At 44.3% G+C, this 21,513-nt stretch overlaps 1 protein-coding gene across 1 annotated transcript; it reads left to right on the forward strand.

The window, feature by feature from the left end:
• Positions 1–13,575: 13,575 nt before the first annotated feature.
• SRD5A3 (steroid 5 alpha-reductase 3) lies at positions 13,576–21,270 on the forward strand. Its single transcript, XM_088163383.1, has 5 exons — positions 13,576–14,438; positions 17,268–17,423; positions 17,835–18,025; positions 19,098–19,220; positions 19,630–21,270. Exons 1-5 carry the CDS (start codon positions 14,092–14,094, stop codon positions 19,887–19,889), a joined length of 1,077 nt encoding a protein of 358 aa, XP_088019509.1. The 5' UTR covers positions 13,576–14,091; the 3' UTR covers positions 19,890–21,270.
• The last annotated feature ends 243 nt before the right edge of the window (positions 21,271–21,513 follow it).

The raw sequence follows: 21,513 nt of genomic DNA on the forward strand, positions 1-21,513 counted from the left end.
AGGAAGAAAAAACTGATATTCTGGAGATACCTGTCTCCATCAGATATATATCAGATAGTTTCATCTATTTACCTAATTTTCAGATGCATAAAGTTAGGTAAATTGAACTCCACCCCTCACGATGGAATAAGTGTCACGGAGCTGAGAACAACTATTTGCCACAGAAAGCCAACAAGCAACCACAAACGTCTGCAATTGTCGAAGTTCAAAGCCTACAAATGCAAAAACCAGCTGTGTCAGACAGCTAACGTGAGGAGAGGCTGTGAGGTGGGAGTCCCCCAGCACTGCTGCTGGGAGGATGCAGGGAAGATGCTGGAAGGATGCTGGAAGGATGCTGGGAGGATGCAGGGAAGATGCTGGAAGGATGCTGGAAGGATGCTGGGAGGATTCAGGGAAGATGCTGGAAGGATGCTGGAAGGTTTCTGGGAAGATGCTGGAGGAATGCTCGGGGCATTCCCGGGCAGCAGAAGCCGGAGCCCAGCGCAGGGCAGGCGGGTTTCGGGAAACCGAAGAGTGCTGGTGCCACCTAGAGGGAATTACTCGCCTGAAGTAGGGGAATCGTCACTGCACACAGCGTCACGCAATTGCTATAATTGTATAGCACTGGGAGAAAAATACCTAGAAAAAGGGCTCTCTCTTATTATTTACACAATATGGGCAGTAGCAGTGTAAAACTTGCATCTGCATCTCATTTTAGCTTGAAATTATAAATGCAGACAGTATATTTAAGACAACCAACGACTGATTCCTCTTCCCTTGAAAATATTTCCCAGCCACACAGCTGTACTCCTTCCCTTCTTCCTCCAGTTATCTGAACTCTGAGGAAATAGTGAACAAGCTGACCACGCTGGAGGCTGGATCCCGCTTTCCTGTAGCCAGCTGGAGTGGAGGGTGCCTTGGGCATCCAGGAAGCACTGACTATGTGGTCAAGAAAGCCTTGGGGGTGCAACTCCCCAGCCCTCTGCAGACCACCGGCTTTTCCAAATGATCCATCTGGGGTCTAGCATCTTCCTGTCTAACTTAAATCTGCTCTGCATTATAGCAGGAAAAGGCCTGCATCCACAAGCAAAGGAAGGATTCAAACATAAACATAAATCATTGTAATTCTTTCATCATTAAATCTGCCACCTACAACCTGTAGGTTTTACCATGATTACAGCAGTGACAGTAACTTGCAAGGACACTGTGGAGCTTGGGGAAGTGTTGCTGACTGGTGGACTCTGCGACCCTTTCATAGTAGGTTAAAGTAATTTCTCAGTAAGTGTTGACCAAAACATTATGCACCACAGCACTTTCCTTTAAGCTTCTGCACATGATCACTGCCATAGGTTGGTTCATGGGGACAGCATTCATGCTGTGGCTCTAATTTGCCCCATAGGAAATCCCATATGGCAGCCATACTGAAGCTGATTGTTAAGATATTAAAGGTCCAGCTGTTATGGCTGCGGTTTTGTCAAACACTAATTCTCTCCCTTCCCACCTTTGTGTCCTGGTAGAGGTGCAGAACAAGTATTAGGCCATGCCTACTAAATCGCTCTTTGCCAGGCTTTGCTGCTAGTAACACTGCAGTCCACACATCACAGCTGACAACACAGCTTGCCATGTAGAATTAGTGCCTCATGCACTTGTACCCAGAGGTAGAAAATTCCTGCTCTTCATTCCTTAAAGCTTAGTTCATGGAAGAGCTATTTGATATTAAATATTTGGTAGTTCACTGACCTCTGTGAGAGCTGTACCTCTAAGGTGCTGAGTTAGATAAATTTGGAAGATTATTGAAGTGCCAAAAAGTTGAGTACCTGTCACCCTAAATGGGAACATGGCAAGATGCACTGCATGTCTTTGGGTATGTGGGACTGTCCTGCTGGAGTCCTCCTGTCATACACCAGATATTTTCTCCAGCAGCACACCTGCAGCCACTCTGGCCTTCACTGTCTCATGGGCACTCTAACAGCCATATTCCTTATCCTTCACTTTACAAACATTCCCAAAGACCAAACTCTACAGAAAAATTTCTTTTGTGTGCTGTGGAAGCCAAGGATCCACTCGGACTGTTGCAGAGCCATGCTATACACCCAGCCAGGAGTCTTTAGACCATGACTTCATGAAAATGGCAAGTGCACTGGCCAACAAAATTGCTGAGTGAAGCTATTTCAAGTTTTAGAAGGTTGCTGCTCAGACAAAGGAAGGACTTGCTTTATAGGCCAGACCATTGCTGCCCCTTGTCTTATCTGTGTTGTAGAAGCTGTAAAAGGAGCAGACTGCAGAGACAAGGCTGCAAGATGTCTCCTTTTTGTTTCAGGAAGGAGATGAGGCTGAAAAGAAAGAGTGCCATGTTTCAGAGAGACACACTGCAAGAGTGGGCAATGTCCAGCTGAGGGGAATGTGCACCACCAGAGGACAGGGTGCCTCAAGTCAGGACCTGTACAAGCACATTGTAGCTGTGACCTGCAGGCTGTCACAGACAGCTCCTGTGCCATCACTGCTTGCAAAGCAGGCATAGCTGCTCCCTGATTACACATGCCCTGCTCTGCTGGAGTCAGTCATCACAGCAGCACTTTGGAAATGTGGCCGTGTGGAACACAGAGATAAGCCCAACAAGGCAGCTGCTGACTGAGCTCCCAGCTGCAGGGCTGGGAAACAGGGATGGTGATACCCCTACCTCCTGCCCAGCACAGCCTGGACATGTTCTTCTTCCCCCTGCTCTCACCAGCTGGGGGCCTACCCACACATATCCAGCTCCTTCCTCTCAGTTCCCAAAGATTTACACCCACCTGACTGATGTATTCATCTCCTGCTAATTACCAGAACCATTTGGCCATGAAATCCTTGAACCAGATTTAGGTTTCAGTTACACAGAATTGACAAGAGAATTAGACTGAGTGCCAAGCATTGACATAAATGATATTGAATTAAATGTATTTATTATAACCTGTTTTGCAGATAGAACCAGAGTGCTACCAATGCATTTTAGCAGGAAATGTGAACTTCAATGATTTTTTTTCCCAAAGCAATGTTATTGACGTCATGAGTGCTTCAGCAGTGCATGTCCTGCTTTGATAGATTCGCTGATGGGATTGATTATTTGCAGGTTGCAATGCAGGATGTGACCAGAAGTATGTATTCTATCACCATCTGTTGAAATCAGCTGGGGCAGTGATCCTTATCTCTGTGGGAAATATTCTCTGCTAATGGGCCATCTGTTAAAACCAGGTGAGGCAGTCATCTTTATCTTTTCCACAACCCATCCTTCCTCCAGGAAGATATCATCTGTTAATGGCCCATTGGGTCCCACTGAATGACTGATAAAATTGCATCATCCCATTGGGAGATGCTCCAGCCAGGAGGAGGAGCCAAGCATTTCCTACTTAGATAAAAACTGAGATATGGAACACCAAGACAGCCTTTTTCCACTGGATTACAGAGGAAAAACCAGATCTTTCCACATCATCACTAGACCTTTGGAGGAAAACTGCACCCTTCTACAGGGCCACTGCTTCAACTGAACCACATCTGTCATCCAGGAGGATGCAGCCACCATTTAATCAGACTGCTACCAACACCCTGACTGATGGGGTCAGGTTGTATTCTGACTCTGTCAGTGTTTCTGGGTTTGTTTCTCTGTAATACTGTATTTCTATTTTAATTGTCCTAGTAAAGTACTATTATTCCTATTCATATCTTTGCCTGGGAACCCCTTAATTTCAAAAATATAATAATTTGGAGGGACGGCATTTACCTTCTCCATTTTAAAAAGAGACTCCTGCCTTTCCTGGCAGACACCTGTCTTTCAAACCAAGACAGATTTTGGTGCCCAACGTAGGGCATGAGAGCATCAAGAGAAAGAAGGAATAACAGTTCTTCAGTAACCTGTTTTTTTTGTGTGCTGGATATAGAAACCTCACTGGGTGGCACCATGTGGTCTAGCTTATCCTGGTTCGGGTGGCACATGGTTGTGGCTGTATACCTCCCATTTGAAGGCCCTTATCTAAACATGGGCCCTATAACTAAAGCTACTGTGTCTGTTATCCAGTTTGCTTTATGGATTAATAAGGTGAGGAATTCGTGGATTTTTAAATTCCTTTGGAAGGTAGGTACATGGATTCAAGGCTATCACACTCTAACTGTATGTTTTTGGGGCTACTTTAATAATGGTACCTACTGTGAGGGAATGACACCAGGGAAAATTTTCTCCCAACCGTTTTACCCAGGTTTTTGGGTCTACCCCACCAGATTTTCAAATGTCCTCTAAATGTTAATATCATACAGTGGCTGGTGTTGCTGATATGCCTGTTCTATTTAGTGCTCAGAGATAAGGGAATATCGGCTTGGATAACCATTCTGATACTTACCCCAGGAAACAGGGATGCTGCTGCAAAGACTGACCCTGCCCCAGAGATTAGGGATGTTACCCCAGAGCCTGACTCTGCCCCACAGCTCATCTCAGAAAGGAACCACCGGAGTGGGTGGAGGTTCTAGTGAAGGAGACAGGCCAGATGCTGAAGGAGTACCTTTCCCCAGCTGGCGAGAAACCCTCCCCCTGCCTTAAAGAGGGAGACTCTGATGGTTCAGCAGTGGAACCCACAGATGTTACATCTGTCCAGGTTCCAGCCTGTACCACAAAAGCAGTCACAGACAGCAGCAGTTGCCCCTGTGGAAACTAGGAAGTCTAAGATGAAAACAAGGCACCTAGATAATAAGGGTCAAGAAGGAGGGCCATCACAACCAGCAGGGGAGCCAGAGGTTGAGATCATCACTGAGTCCAAAAGTCTCTGCAACATGTGAAAAGACATTGTACGACAGGGCCATGAGGCTTTTACAACCTGGTTACTTCGTGTCTGGGACCTTATGGGTGCAGGTGTACAGGGCAGATGTTGTGGAATCTAGCAAACCTGGGGCCATCTCAATATACCACCTTCATTGCAACAATTAATGCTGATAACAACCAAGAGACAGTGGGTTCTGCTGCCAACAAGCTTAGAAATTTTGAGAGTATGATCAATGGCCTGATGCAGGCCCATATCTCTGTTGTAGTTAAGAGCCTCCAAGAGGAGGTGAGGGAGGAGGTGAGGAGGAACAGTTCCCATGCAGCACCAGTGCGAGTCACAGGCCCAAAAGTTAGAGCCCAACGTCCCTCAGCAAAGGAGAGAGGGTACACCCCATGAGCTGACTTGTGGTTCTTTCTGTGACCATGGGTGTCACAGTGCAAGCTGGATTGTACTGGGTATTTAATTTGGCCACATATGGGAGAAGCAGCCTGGCCTGATAGACAAGCCTCCAGGGAATAGAGATAAGACAGAATTGGAGATAGACAACAATTTGATCCAATGAGTCTCAGCCCATGCTGCAAGAGCTATTGGTCAGAGAGCTGAGCAGCCTAAACTTGGAACCAATTAGAAGTGCTTACCTGGGAGCATTAAGAAAGGTATTGAAGGTGAAGTCAGAACAATAAAAGTACTTTTTGTTACATGGATCATAGAGTGCTGTGTCTCTGTCTCAGGCACAGTGCCAGTCAACATTACAGCTGGTGACACCAACATGATCTGACATAGCCATACCTGCTGGAAAGCACGGAGAGACAGGAAAAATCCCAACCTGGCAGCGACCACGTGGTCACGGGTGGGAGTAAAGAAACACAGTCTCCCTCATGGGGCATGGCTCCGCCCCAAGCCCAGCCCTAGTGGGGCATGCCCCCTCCTTTGACCCAGCCTTGGTGGGTGGTTCCCACGGTCTCGGTCCAGCCTCAGGCAGGTGGGGTCCCAACCCAGGCCAGCCCCAAGCAGGTATGCCTCTGCCCCAAGAAGTCCTGCCTCTGTGGGGAGGGAATCCAGCCCCAGCCCAGCCTTTGCAGGGCGTCTTTGCCCCGGCAAGAGGGCATGTCTCCACTCCAAGTCGCCATGGAAATCCCCGCTGACCTCTGAGAAGGGGCACGCCGTGATGACATCATACCAGGAGTGACAGGTAACAAACCCAGAAGAGCACCGGAATCAAGAGACACTGACACTGAAGCCCCCAAAACCACTCCAGTACCGAGCTTCAGCCCCAATCCTGCTGCAACCACAGCACCCACAGCTTCTTCACATCGGAAGCTAAGAATGGGACAGCTTCAGGAAACCACTGCACAGATAAACACCCTAGAAAGGAACACAAGTCACCCTGCTGCTGCTACACTCCAAACAGCAGCTTCAGCCTCCTCAATGTTTTGAGCAGAAACCATCCCCATTCAAGACCCAGTAATCTTCTGAATGGAAGTAAAACAAAAGGCGATGGGATGTGGGGATGTAGAGACAGATGCATTAATTTCTGTGCCAATGTAGTCACCATGATGAGGAGACTGGCAACAGGGGGAGTGAACAATTGAAGCATTCCCGGTTAGTAATGGGACAACCTAACCAATACTTACCCTTTAATTGGCAAATCCTTTCAGAGTGATGCCAAATGGCTGCTAAACACGGGTTGGGTTCCCCTGCTGTTGCAAATATGCTTTGATTTATAACTTCTAGTGAATTAACCCCTTATGATATGAAGTAAATTGCAAAATTACTCTGTACTCCACTGCAATATATGATGTTTGAATCGACCTGAAGAATATATGCAGAGGAACAAGAGTTAAAAAACTTGAGACTCTCACAACAAGATCCGTGCTTTGGGGCAGGGATCCCACAGCTAATGGGATTATGTCCCATGGAAGATCCACAAACTCAAGCACATTTAAATTCTGTAATATTAAACCAAGCAAAAGAATTAGGGATGCGAGCCCTAAATAAGAACACAAACATGTCTGTGCCAACCCAAGGATTTACAAACATAAGACAAAGCCCAAGTGAACTATATATGCAGTTCATAGAGCGATTGCAGGATACCATAGAAAAACAGATAGCTAATAATGATGCAAAGAATCAAATATTGCCACAACTAGCATGAGATAATGCAAATGAGGACTGTAGAAAAATTATAAGTTCATTGCCCAAAGAAAATCCATCCTTAGAAGAAATGATTAATGCATGTGCTAAGGTTGGGACTGCATCACATAACATGGATATGTTAGCTAATTCTATTGCAGCTGCAGTAAAGCTGAGAGCACATTGCTTCAACTGGAGACAAGGCCACATGGAAGCAAACTGTCCCAAAAATCCTGCCTCACAGAAGAAAGCTCAAGGACAAGGTAACGTCAATTCACCCTGTAATCAAGGTGGAAAAACTGGAACAGTGAAAAGGAAAATTAAAAACTTAACCACACCAACCGAGGCAATGTAACCAATAATATTCATCTTCAGCAGAGCTCAACAGCTGCTTCATCCACTTCCAATTTAACTTTGCCAAAGCCTGTATATTTTGCAAGTTTTACTAAGTTAATATTTGCCTTGTTAGCCTGTTTTTTTACAGTTGCTAAATGAGTATTTTATCAGAGTTGCAAATACAGTCTACAAACTTATAAGTGTATGTTGAAGTTCACAGTAGAATGCTTGTTAACTGTATTCACATACATTGCAATATCATCATACTCAATCAGCTATCCTGAAAAATTTGAAAATCTTGCTTACTCTAATATAAGTTCAACAAGGCAGATCTATATGGATTAGTTCAGTAAAAGATATTTCATTGGCAAATCACAATTGCAAAGTTTTCTAAAATATCAACCTTTGGGATAAACACAAAGAATCCTATCTGGAGAAAATTCTCCTAAGTTATCATTTAAAGGAAAACTCTTCAACAATATTAAACACTAAAATTAAATTGTAATATATCAGCAACTATACTTCTCACCACACTGAGGTAATTTAAAAGTGGATGTTTTGTTCCTGTTCTAATTTCTGAAAACAAAGAAAGGGGAAGAAAGGACAGATAGAAACACGTGTGTTCTTAATTGAAACAGTTTTAAGTTAAATGGTGTATTGTTTTTTAAATAAAACAAAGAAAGGGGAGTAAGGAATAAAGGAAGTATGTGTGTTCTTATTTGAAATGGTTTTAAGTTAAATGGTTTCTTGTTTTTTAAAATGTTAATGGTTTGGAACTAAGTGGTTCTTGTTCAATGTTAAATTGTAACATTGTAGTTACTAAACATTGAGCCTGTAACATGTCAAGCTAAAAATTATGTTAACAGTTTTCTAAATAAAAACACCACAATTACAATGATACATCAAGCATATCAATAATTTGGAATACTAAGCTTATAAAATTCAATAACAAAAATTTAAATTTTAAGGAATTGTGGCAGTAAATATTGCAGCTTTTCTAAAAGACGCAATTTGAAACCTAGCCAGCCTGTTAAGCAGTCAAGGTACCTGGGTGAGAATCCCAGTTCATCTCTTGGACCTTAGGAGCTCATATATCATTGGTCGAGAAAGTGAATGACAGAAATTGTACCTACCTCACAGAGTTACAGGACATTGAAATAACAGAGTTGTTTGTTTACAAAATATTTTTCTGTTTACAAACTGTTCTGTTAAGTTGGAATTGTGCACAGTACTAAAGCTAAATGTTTTATTAAGTTATAATTTTAAAAGAAGAAGTTTAAAGTTTTATGGTTATAGAATTAAGTTATAATTCTATTTTAAGCAGTTAAATTGTTATATGTGAAACCAGAAGGTACTAAATTCACACAACCACTCCTGAACATAAGCACTGCAGCTTCTGGTATGTGGAACTCATCACCATCTAAGAAAGCCAAATGTATTAAGCTAGGTAAAAGCCCCATTCCAATTGAATTTATGCTGTCAATGTAATCTTGCATGCAAAAGGACCCTTGCAGGTAAGATAACAGAGAACAAACTGCATATTTCTGTTTTAAATCTTTTATTCAAATGAATAAAAAAGAAACAGGGAATTGTCACAGTGCAAGCTGGATTGTACTGGTAGTTAATTTGGCCACATATGGGAGAAGCAGCCTGGCCTGACAGACAAGCCTCCAGGGAACAGAGATAGGACATAATTGGAGACAGACAAGGATTTGATCCAATGAGTCCCAGCCCAAGCTGCAAGAGCTATTGGTCAGAGAGCTGAGCAGCCTGAACTTGGAACCAATTAGAAGTGCTTACCTGGGAACATTAAGAAAGGTATTGAAGGTGAAGTCAGAACAATAAAAGTGCTTTTTGTCACATGGATCATAGAGTGCTGTGTCTCTGTCTCAGGCAGTGCCAGTCAATGTTACACACGGGGAAGACATGAGAAGGTGGGATGGGAAACCCACTTTTGTCCTGGCATCACAGGTGCGTTAACTCAGGGAGGGAAACACTAACCGAGGGAGTTCTACTAAAGTGAAGGTAGCCTCAGCTTCCCATGACCAAGGTGCAGGCTATTACAGAGGGGAGGATAATCTGCCAGACCCACTTGAAGGAACCTCTACTATGTATCCCAGGAAGGAAATAATAACCAGGGCTAGAGGGGCCCTACCTCTAGCCAGGGAGAGGCACAGGAAAACTGGGTCTTTTGGACAGTGTGGATCTGATGGCCTGGCACATCAGAGCCACAGAAAGACAGAGCATTAGTTGACACTGGTTTGCAGTGTACATTAATACCATTGGGACGTGGGGGAAGAACCAGTTTCCATTGCTGGGGTGATGGGGGGGACGGCAGGAATTGACTCTGTTGGAAGATGAGGTGAGCCTGACTGGGAAGGAGTAGCAGAAACATCCAATTGTGACTGGCCCAGAGGCACTGTGCATTCTAGGCATAGACTTCCTCAGGAACGGCTATTACAAAGACCCAAAGGGACTCAGGTGAGCTTTTGGAATAGCTGTTATAGAGGCAGAGGGTATTAAGAAATTGAACACTTTGCCTGGACTATCTGAAAACCCATCTGAAGTGGGACTCCTGAAGGTGGAAGAGCAACAGGTGCCAATTGCTACCTCAACAGTGCACCGCCGGCAGTACTGGACAAATCGAGATGCCATGATCCCCAAACACAAGATGATCCGTGAGCTGGAGAGCCAAGGGGTGGTCAGCAAAACCCACTCACCCTTCAACAGCCCCATCTGGCCTGTGCACAAGTCTGATGGAGAATGGAGATTGACTGTGGACTATCGTGCATTGAATGAAGTGATTCCACCGCTGAGCGCTGCTGTGCCGGACATACTGGAACTGCAGTACGAGCTGGAGTCCAAGGCAGCAAAGTGGTACGCCACCATTGACATCGCCAATGCATTCTTCTCCATTCCTCTGGCAGCAGAGTGCAGGCCTCAGTTCGCTTTCACCTGGAGGGACGTGCAGTACACCTGGAACCAACTGCCCCAGGGGTGGAAATACAGTCCCACCATCTTCCATGGACTGATCAAGGCTGCACTGGAAAAGGGTAAAGCTCCAGAACATCTGTAGTACATTGATGACATCATTGTGGGATGGGACATGGCAATGGAGGTATTTCAGAAAGGAGAGAAGATCATCCAGATTCTGCTGGGAGCCGGCTTCGCCATTAAAAAGAGCAAAGTCAAAGGGCCTGCCCAAGAGATCCAGTTCCTGGGAGTAAAGTGGCAAGACGGACAGTGCCAGATTCCCAGTGAGGTCATCAATAAGATCACTGTAATGTCTCCACCGACCAGAAAGAAGGAAACACAAGCTTTCCTAGGTGCCATAAGCTTTTGGAGAATGCACATTCTTGAGTACAGCCAGATTGTGAGCCCTCTTTACCTGGTCACCTGCAAGAAGAACAATTTCCACTGGGGTCCTGAACAGCAACAGCCTTCACCCAGATCAAGCAGGAGATTGCTCATGCAGTAGCCCTTGGCCCAGTCAGGACAGGACCAGAGGTGAGGAATGTGCTTTACACTGCAGCCGGGAACAAGGGTTTATCCTGGAGCCTTTGGCAGAAAGTGCCTGGTAAGACTCAAGGCCAACCTCTGGGATCCTGGAGCCAAAGTTACAGAGCGTCCGAAGCCAACTACACTCCAACAGAGAAGGAAATCTTGGCTGCCTATGAAGGGGTCCAAGCTGCCTTAGAGGTGATTGGCATGGAAACACAACTCCTCCTGGCACCCTGACTGCCAGTGCTGGGGTGGATGTTTAAAGAAAAGGTTCCCTCTACCCACCATGCCACTGACGCCACATGGAGTAAATGGATTGCCCTCATCACACAACGTGCCCGTATTGGAAACCCGAATTGCCCTGGGATTTTGGAGATAATTACCAACTGGCCCGAAGGTGAAAACTTTGGTCTTGCTGACGAAGAGGAACAGGAACAGGTGACCCGGGCCGAAGAAGCCCCACCGTATAACCAACTGCCAGCAGATGAAACATGCTATGCTCTTTTCACTGATGGTTCCTGCCGCATCGTGGGGATGAACCGGAAGTGGAAAGCAGCCGTATGGAGCCCCACACGACAGGTTGCACAAGCTACCGAAGGAGAAGGTGGATCGAGTCAACTTGCTGAACTCAAAGCTGTTCAGCTGGCCCTGGACATTGCTGAAAGAGAGAAGTGGCCAAAACTCTACCTTTACACTGATTCATGGATGGTAGCCAATGCTCTGTGGGGATGGCTGGAAAGGTGGAAAAAGGCTAACTGGCAACGTAGGGGAAAACCAATCTGGGCTGCCGATGAGTGAAAAGACATTGCCACCCGGATAGAGAAGCTGCCTGTGAAAGTCTGTCATGTATCTATGGGGCCTACGTCCCCAAGAGTCGGGCTAATGAGGAACACCGACACAACGAGCACATGGATCAGGCTGCACAGATAGAGGTGTCACAGACAGATTTTTAGATTGGCAGCACAAGGGAGAGTTGTTCCTGGCTCGATGGGCCCATGATGCCTCAGGTCATCAGGGCAGAGACGCCACCTATAAGTGGGCACGAGACCGAGGGGTGGATCTAACCATGGACAGTATTTCTCAAGTTATCCATGACTGTGAGACATGCGCTGCCATCAAGCAAGCCAAGCGGGTGAAGCCCCTCTGGTATGGGGGGCGATGGTCCAAATATAAGTATGGAGAGGCCTGGCAGATTGACTACATCACACTGCCTCAAACTCGCCAGGGCAAGCGCTATGTACTGACCATGGTGGAAGCCACCACTGGATGGTTGGAGACCTACCCTGTGCCTCATGCCACTGCTCGGAACACCATCCTGGGAATGGAAAAACAAGTCCTGTGGAGGCATGGTACACCTGAGAGAATTGAGTCTGACAATAGGACCTATTTCAAGAACAGCCTTACCAACACCTGGGCCAGAGAACAAGGCATTGAATGGATAGATCATATCCCTTACCACATGCCAGCTGCCAGGAAAGCTGAAAACAGTGCAATGGGCTACTCAAGACTACCCTGAAGGCAACTGGTGGGGGAACCTTCAAGAATTGGGAAACGAACTTAGCAAAGGCCACCTGGATGGTCAACACCCAAGGTCCATCAATCGAGCCGAACCTGCCCAGTCTGAACCCTTGCACAGAGTGGATGGAGATAAAATCCCTGTGGTATACATGAAAGGTATTTTAGGAAAGACTGGATTAGTCCCACCTCAGGCAAAGACAGACCCATCCGTGACTTTGCTCAAGGACCTGGTTATACTTGCTCGGTAATGCAGAAAGATGGAGAAGCCCATTGTGTACTGCAGGGAAACCTAATCTTAAGTGAGAACTGTGTGTAAGGTTTCATTATGCAGATGGTAATAGAATAAGGGGTGGATAATGTCTTAGGTTGCAATACAGGATGTGACCAGAAGTATGTATTCTATCACCATCTGTTGAAATCAGCTGGGGCAGTGATCCTTATCTCTGTGGGAAATATTCTCTGCTAATAGGCCATCTGTTAAAACCAGGTGAGGCAGTCATCTTTATCTTTTCCACAACCCATCCTTCCTCCAGGAAGATATCATCTGTTAATGGCCCATTGGGTCCCACTGAATGACTGATAAAATTGCATCATCTCATTGGGAGATGCTCCAGCCAGGAGGAGGAGCCAAGCCTTTCCTACTTAGATAAAAACTGAGATATGGAACACCAAGGCAGCCTTTTTCCACAGGATTCCAGAGGAAAAACCAGATCTTTCCACATCATCACTAGACCTTTGGAGGAAAACTGCACCTTCTACAGGACCACTGCTTCAACTGAACCACATCTGTCATCCAGGAGGATGCAGCCACCATTTAATCAGACTGCTACCAACACCCTTGACTGACTGACGGGGTGTCAGGTTGTATTCTGACTCTGTCAGTGTTTCTGGGTTTGTTTCTCTGTAATACTGTATTTCTATTTTAATTTTCCTAGTAAAGTACTGTTATTCCTATTCCCATATCTTTGCCTGAGAGCCCCTTAATTTCAAAAATATAATAATTTGGAGGGAGGGCGTTTACCTTCTCCATTTTAAAAAGAGGCTCCTGCCTTTCTTGGCTGACACCTGTCTTTCAAACCAAGACATGGCTATGCTTACTTGAAAAAAAAAAATAAGGAACTTTTGGTTATATTTTACCTGAGAAAAAAATAAGGAAATTGCAAAAACTATACTAAGCAAATAACTGTAGATATATAAGTAGCTGATTACCACGCATGCAAAAAGAAAAGGTCATGAAAAAGACACTGAGGAAGACGCTAAGCCTTCATCCAAAGACGACCGAAAGAGGGCAAACGACTCCCTAGCAACAGCGGGCGCCTGCGCAGAAGACGGCCATCAACGTGAAATCAAGGAAACGAAAGAAGGAGGGAGTTATCAGGAAAACGAAAACTCAGACTGTATAAAAAGCTGAACTAATGCTATGTGGTGTGCATCGTTGGTGGAGCAGTGACTCGCCGGAGCACCCAGCGCTGTTTGCTTGCTGCTTTTTCTATTAATAAATAATCATTGGAGAGACCATAATTTCTCGTGGATTTATAACATCACCCAGCCAGCTCTTAATCCAGCGAAGGGTACACCTATCCAAGCCGTGGGCTGCCAGTTTTTCCAGGAGATTACCGCGAAGAACGGCGGCGAAGGCTTTGTGCAGCCCGTGCACACAGCCTCTCCAGGGGACTACTGCGGGGAACGGCGGCACAGGCTTCGCGCAGCCCCGGCACACAGCTCCTCCCGGCGCTGCTCCGGCAGCGCCGCTCGCCCGCCGGGGCCCCGCTGCTCCAGAGAACGGGAAGCGGAAGGGACAGCACCGGGGCGGAGCAGGCCGGGGAGGACCGGGGCCATGGACTGGTCGCTGCTGTCTGCCGCCTGGTCCCTGCTGGGCGCTGCCTGGTCCCTGTTGGCCGCTGTCTGGTCCCTGCTGCTTGCCGTCTGGTCCCTGGTGGCCACAGCCTGGTCCCTGCTGGTCACCTCCTGGTCCCTGCTGACCGCGGCGTGGTCCGTGCTGACCATCGCCTGGTCCCTCCTGGCCTCCGTCTTCCTGGGGGCGCTGATGCTGCAGCAGGACCCTGGGACGCGGCGCGGTGGCTGCGACTCGGTTATCACCATCTTCTTGCGGGATCTCGTCCGGTACGGGAAGACGAAGCGCGGGTCCGAGCAGCTCCCGGAGTGGCTGCAGGTGCCCAAGAGGTGAGGGGCGGCCCTGCCGCCGCGGCAGGCCCTCCGTGTCTCGGTTACCGCAGCCCGGGGTCGCGGGGGTGAGCGGCTCACGCAGAGAGCACGGCGGGGTTTATGGAGCTGGGCTCAGCTTTGCTGCAAAGTGTTACTCTGCTTCTGCAGATGGGGAACTGAGGAGCGTGCAGACTGCGAGCGATCATACAGAATACGTGTGTTCCAGATCGGAACAAAAGCCTAATCCCCTCAATCTCAGTGGCATACGAGGTGTGCAGAATGAACCTCCCTGCAAGGCTCAGGTCAGGCACCTGAGAACGTGGAATCCTGAGTAACTGTGACTGCAAATATGCTGTAGGTTGACTGTCTTACACCAGTTCTCAGTCGTTGCCTTCTCCCTTCAAGGTTTCTTTTTGAAACGTGGCCAATAATAGCATTGGAGCACAGCAGTCTGGACCTTGCATTAACAGACTCTGATAAGGCAAAAGAACCACTGCATTATCCAAATGCATCTTAAGAGATGTTTGATGAAACGAAATTAAATATATGTAATAATACCCTCTCCCTCCCCCGTTTACAGCTTTTCATATGTTTCTGATTTTGTATATTATGGGATTTCTTATTTTTTAATCAGCTGAGATTCATGACCAGAACTAGTCTTTGACTTGAACATAGGCTAGACAGGATCTTGCAAAGCTGGCAGGACATGACTGGGAGGCTACTTAGCCTGAAGATCTGATCTCCCCTATTGTAACAATCTCTGACACATTTTATGTTTAAAAAGCTTTTAAACCAAATGTTTAAAATATGTTTTGTGACACAGCATATTATTAATGCAAAAGTTGTAATGCAGTATCTTAGTTATCAGACTTCTTGACACAGAAAATACCCAGAGATGTGTTTAAAATGTGCAGTACCCTGAGTGAAAATAAGGATTCATAAAGGCTGTATCTTAGTCACTGTACTGCAGGTTCTTGTCTGAGTTGACCTTTCTCCAGCAGAAGTTTCCCAATACCCCTTCTTAGAGATTGATGTCTGAAGAATATGCTTTTTCAGGGAATTGGTCTCAAGGTCTGCAGAGCAATTCTGTTACTTAATCAGTGAATCCGCAACACTTCTACCTGAAGGAAGAGAGATCTTTCCTGAAGGTAGCCACCATTTTCTATTCTTTTCATCTGTGTCTTGTTTCCAGACACGCATTGTGTTTTCACTAGCCTGGGCTTGTTCTTAACTTTGCTATTCTCTCTTGTAAAATGTTCTGTTGCATATCAGGTTGGTTTGGCAAATAGTGAAAATTCCTCTTGTTGAGGAGAGATGTCACATGCACTGCAGTGCTGGTTTGATCTGTAGGTCAGATATATCCCCAGTGTAATTGGGATTGCTGAAACCTCAAGGGTGTGTCTCTTTTAAGTTGCCAGGGCTTTTTCTTGTGTGCTGGTAGCAAAATCAATGTGTGGAGAAAGTTCCCCAGCAGGTGACAAGATAGGAGTCAACTGAGTAGCAGGACTGCAGGGAAAGAGCTTGAAACTTTGAGGTAACAGTGAGTTTTTATCAATATACAAATTCTGTTTGTCTTATAAACAGAAAGTGAGGAAGAGGGGTTAAATTTTTTGACTGCTGTTGCGAATCAGCAGACAGAATGTTGCAGTTTCTGCTTGGTAGGAGAAAGAACTGAGGAGAAGTCATAATCTATAAGGAAAGACAGCTGCTACTGGGAAAGGTGCTCTGGAGCACTCAGGGATGCTCGCTGCTGCTGTGATTCTGACTTGATCTCTTTTGGGCTCTTGAGAGATACCTGAGCTGCTCTGGGAGAGGTTGCTTCCATTGGTTTCGCTAAGCAAGGGTGTTGTACCCCTTCACTGCCCCAAGAGAAGAGTTTGCATGTTCAACAGAAATATGGTCTTGCCTTGACTACACAGTTATATCCTCGTTTTGTACCTGTAGTTACCTTGTCAAGTCAAGGCCGTCAGCATCTTCCCATGGGACGTATTTTACCTCTTCGCACATGTTTCCAGAAGTCCTGATTTATCTTCACTGCCAGAAGGACTTAATTTTATAAACAAAAGGAAATACTGGATCATCTGGTTTGGGCTGGATATTGTAACAGCTGTATATTGCTGGATATTGTAAACAGCTGTAGGCTGTTTAACTCAGCCAAGTTACCTGCCTTGACTGTCATGTATTGCATTTTGGTAATGCACAGTATGCTTTTGTAAGTGCATTATGGGGCTGGGAGATTGTTTTCTTAAAAAAAGCAAACGTGTGGTCTTGCCTTGTAATCACCCAGCAGTGTTGATGGTTACTGCTTTTTTTCTATATGATTGTTGCAGACCTTTAATTTGCAGAAGGATAAGATATTTTAATGGAGAGCAAAGTAATTACTTCTGGGTTCCTTTGATGAACTTTAACATGTCATGTAATGCACCCAGTGGAACTGAGAAAAGTGAGACTGCTGTGAGGTGCAGCAACTTGTGAGGAAAAAAAGCAGAAAAATAATCTGGATGTGCTTTGAGGGCTGTAAATTATAAAGAAAATGTTATGTACATCACGATTATTTGTAAGCCTTGAGGAATACTTTTGCAATGTGTGGATTACACTGTCTCCTCTTTAGTACAGCTATGGTTAGTAAGGTAAACTAAGTTAGAGGTTATTCCAGGCAGCATTTCACTTGGGTAAAATGTGTTAAGATTATTCCTGCTTGGTACCACTGAAGTCCTGAGTTCTCTGCTTGGACTTTTGATGTGGGCACCAAAATGGAATGTACTCACCATCAGACAAGCATGTCCTGCAGCTACATTTCCAAGAAATGATGTGAAGATTAATGAAAACCTTTTTTTCTTCCCACAGGTGGTTTACTCACTTTTATGTGGTTTCTGTGCTCGGGAATGGTTTCCTGCTGATCTGTCTTTTCCGAGCTGAGTTCCTTGGAGAGTCACTCCCATCATGGATTCAGAACATGCAGCATGCTCTTGGCAGAGATTCTCAGAGCAAGGACACGGGCAAGTATTCCAGATATTATAATGTAGCCATATAAATATTTTAAAACTGTATTGCCAACACTGTGCTGAATTTGTATCCAAGTGCTACTTCTATTGGTTGCTTTTCAACTACGTTCCAAATTACTTTCCTGGTACACGAAGTACCTTTGTCATTGCTGAAGATAGAATACTTTTAATTTATGGATATGATGGCTTTCAGCAGTCCTTTTAACAAAAAGGGCCATTAGCACCTTCTGGAAAAAATCTTGCTCTGGTCAGCAGTGCCTCGCCTGTAGAAATATTTTTCACACTTAATTTAAAATGAGGGTAAAATTCTGTTGTGGGAAGAGGGAACAACAGTCCTTTTGAAGCACTGTCAGGGTTAAATTGTTCCTGTCTATTTCAAAGTTGCTGGTTTTTATCTGCAAACAGATAGTGAGCACTTCTCTGCGCTCCTGGTTCTCTTGCTCCTTTGGCTGCATAGCTGTCGAAGACTTGCAGAATGCCTCTGGACCAGTGTGTTTTCTAATGGTGTCATTCATATCGTGCAGTATTGCTTTGGACTTGGTTACTACATTGCTGTTGGCTCAACTGTACTGTGTCAAGTACCTACTAATGTCAGGAATGGTAAGTGTCTGCTTAGTTATCATCAAAGATGCAGTTTTGCTCTCATTTGATTCCACTGTGGCAAATGGTTTTATAGAGGGCTCCTTGTTTTAGAAGTGTGTTAACTGATGAGATATAAAAGTACTTTCTGGCATAGTTCAAAGTAATTGCATTTCAGTATAACATACAATCAGCCAGCATTATACGCAGACACAGACAGGGATACACTTTCATGTTAAGCATCATGGTTATTTGCTGAAAGGATACAGATCAAATGCTTTGTGAGGGACTGTAATAGGTACCAGTTCTCAAATGCCATACACAACTCCAGTTCTCAAACTGAAGAGGAGTTTTTTTGTTCTAAGCTTTCCTGCAAGCTGAGTCTGCAAGGCTATCTTGGCCACTTCCTTTTTCTTCCACGGAGAACTTGCCACTGCTCTGCCTTCACTCAGGCAGTGTCTTCTTTCCCTTGATATTGTAATGTTTCCATTGATACATGAGAAATTTGTATTATATGACTTGTTTCTGCCAACACATTCCGTTTGGTCTGACAACTGAGCTGCTAAATCCTCTGCATAGATGAACCATCAGCTGGCTGTAGCACTCCTCCAATGATTAATTTTTGTGAAGCAGTAATTACCAAGTTTGGTGAAGTTTTTAAGCGCTTTGAACCCTGTCAGGCACGGGATGGTGTGTTGGTGTGTGCATGTATGTGTATCACTGTGAGGAAGACAACTGTGTGCTTGCATGTTGACCTGACCCATGACAGAATGTTTAATTAGGATAATAATAGTTACAAACACTGTTGAATATTGAGGTCTTAGACTACCAATTATGTATCGTTGTACATCATGCTGTATTTTAAGATGATGGATTAATAATTAGGTATTTTAGTATAGACCAGTTAAGGGAAATTAGCTACTAGCTGGGCACTTCAATGATACAGCGATTTAAAAGCATCTTTCAAGGAATTAGAGGCTCACTACTAGAATTTTGTAAGACAGTGACATTTGAAAAAATGTATATAGTGTTTTGGGATGATGCTTGGGATGTTACTTCCTGGCCGTATATTAATAAAACATGTTTCATTCAGGAAAAAAGCTTTCTGTGCAGATCTGCTGGTATCACATTATAGGAGTTATGATGTACATTTGGGCCTCTCTTCACCAACATAGATGCCTTGCAATTCTAGCTAATCTTAGAAAAAGCAGATCAGGTAAGATATTTCATTTCTGTCAACTATTTATATAGATTTTTTTTCCTAGTTATTTCGATAGGCTCCTATGGCCTCTAATACCTCAAACATGAGTATTTGTCAGTTCCTGTAGTGTGTTGATTAAACGAGGCTGTTTGGATGGCTGAACTGGGGGGAGAGGGTGTGGTATGTCTGTATACATAATTGTCAAGCTTAAAATGAAGCTCTGTCTTCTAACATCCTAAGGATAGACATGGTTTCCCTACTCTGTGTTTGCACCGCCAGAGGTGGCATCTTATTCCATTAAGTGCAAAGCTGCCAGATCAGATGGAGGTGGAAGATGATGATTAATAAGCATATTGTTCTGTAATTGTGAGAAGAGTTTATTTTAATGCATCTTCCCAATTAATTTCTTTCTGCTTGCTTGCAGGAAAGGTTGTAAGTCTGAACTACAGTGTACCTTTTGGAGACTGGTTTGAGAGCGTTTCTTGTCCTCATTATTTTGCAGAGCTCCTCATATATATTTCTATGGCCATCACACTTGGAATTCACAATGTCACATGGTGGTGTGTAGTTATGTATGTTCTTTTTAACCAGGCACTGGCTGCTGCTTTGTGTCATGAGTTTTATCGGAAAAACTTCAGCTCCTACCCAAAACATCGAAAAGCATTTATACCACTTGTTTTTTAGAGAATTTTTTCTAAAGTATCTTCATGCAAACTGGGAATATAAGAGATTAATGGTTTATTAAAACCAAGGTAAAATCACACATTTTCTCTAATTCTAACTCAAAAGCTCATAATTTTAATGATAATCTCGTCCATGTAGCCAATTTGTGAGGAAATGCCAGGTCTCTGCATATTATGCAAGCTAAAAAAGAGATGCTAATTGTGTCTTTTCTCTTTTATAATTATATCTTATGCCTAAAACACATACAGCAAGTCCAAATTCATACATGTGAAAACTATTGAAAGGAAGGAATCATTTGAATTACTGAATTACATGCCTTGACTAATATTTAAGCATATTTCTTTCCAAGTCTCTTTCCTTTGAGTCACTTCAGAGGAAGACAAATTGTGTATGTTTCTGTGCTTTCCTGGTCACAATGAAAATCAGCCACCGCTTTACAACTGTAAGCACAAAAAGTGATGGAGAAAGCTGCGGTGGAGGAGTGACTCATGCTCAGCAGTGGTGATAAACAGAGCCATTCGCTGCATCGTCTCTTCTGCACCAAAGTGGTTTTGTTCATTGATGAAGACTGCTTTATCCATAAACTGGGAAGACAGTGGAAGGTTCTCTGACTAAAAAGACAGTAGAAGAGAATTTGCAGAAAATTAATGTTCTTTGTTGTGGTTCTGTTGTCTTTATAGTGGATTCTTGGAGTCACTCGTGTGTTAGAGGGGACAGCTGTGCAGGATGACCATGACCACAACTACACTGTTTTTTAACAGATAAAATGACATGACAAGGCAGAGCACACACAGAAAACAGTACCTGAACAGGTATTGCAAAGAAATTCTTTACATGGGAAAAGATGATGTCGTTCAGCTCAGAGACTTTTTTTGCACTTAACTATTGAATATTTTGGGTCTTCTCACAATACTGGTGTAAATGATCAGTTTGTGTGATACCGATGATTGAGAGAGAGACAGAGACTACTGATTTGTGATCAGAATCCCAATTTTACTGTGAGGTACATATGTTTATATACGTTTTCAGGAAGGCTAGTATTTTTTTACTACATTCATTGGGTTAAACATCACACAGACAAACTTTACATTTCTCCTTAGTTAAATCTTCTTTCCTGTCAGCCAGTCTTGATCCAATCTTCTTGTAATCTTCAAAGCTCTGTTGGCTCTTGCCAAGGCATCTTGGTTATCAAACTGTATATGCTAATTAAATCTACAGTGCTCTCAGTCTCAGTTACCACAGTGTGATGAAGTGCTAGTGTTTCAGCACGTTGTCCATTTACATGCATACATTATTTTGTATATAAGAAGTACTTTTTTTACACTGTGTAATTCATAAGTATATCTTATTAATTGCCTAATTAAAAGCTTGTTACACTCTGTTTCCTTTTTTTATGGTCTTTCAAGATTGAGCTTAAGTATTTGAAAACATGAGCAATCACTTTATACAAAATGTTGTGCCTCTCTTGGCTGTCGCATCCCTTTCTCCATCAACACTCCAGTTGCAGTTTCAGTTCACCACTGAACATCAGCAGCCATGTCTTGGAACTGCATCGATCTGTGTAACTTTTTAAAGTGGTTCTCGAGAGGCTCCTTGAGCCTGTGTCCAAATGTCTTCTGTTTAA

Source organism: Sturnus vulgaris, chromosome 4 (genome assembly GCF_052056855.1).
Source record: "Sturnus vulgaris isolate bStuVul1 chromosome 4, bStuVul1.hap1, whole genome shotgun sequence".
Taxonomy (NCBI): Eukaryota; Metazoa; Chordata; class Aves; order Passeriformes; family Sturnidae; genus Sturnus; species Sturnus vulgaris.

What these genes read in the sequence shown, in the direction of transcription:
- SRD5A3 (XM_088163383.1), top strand. Translation starts at nt 14,092, where the DNA reads ATGGACTGGTCGCTGCTGTCTGCCGCCTGGTCCCTGCTGGGCGCTGCC. An exon ending in CAGAGCAAGGACACGGGCAA is followed by an intron (nt 17,424 to 17,834) that starts GTATTCCAGATA and finishes GCAAACAGATAG; the next exon opens with TGAGCACTTCTCTGCGCTCC. An exon ending in TCTTAGAAAAAGCAGATCAG is followed by an intron (nt 19,221 to 19,629) that starts GTAAGATATTTC and finishes GCTTGCTTGCAG; the next exon opens with GAAAGGTTGTAAGTCTGAAC.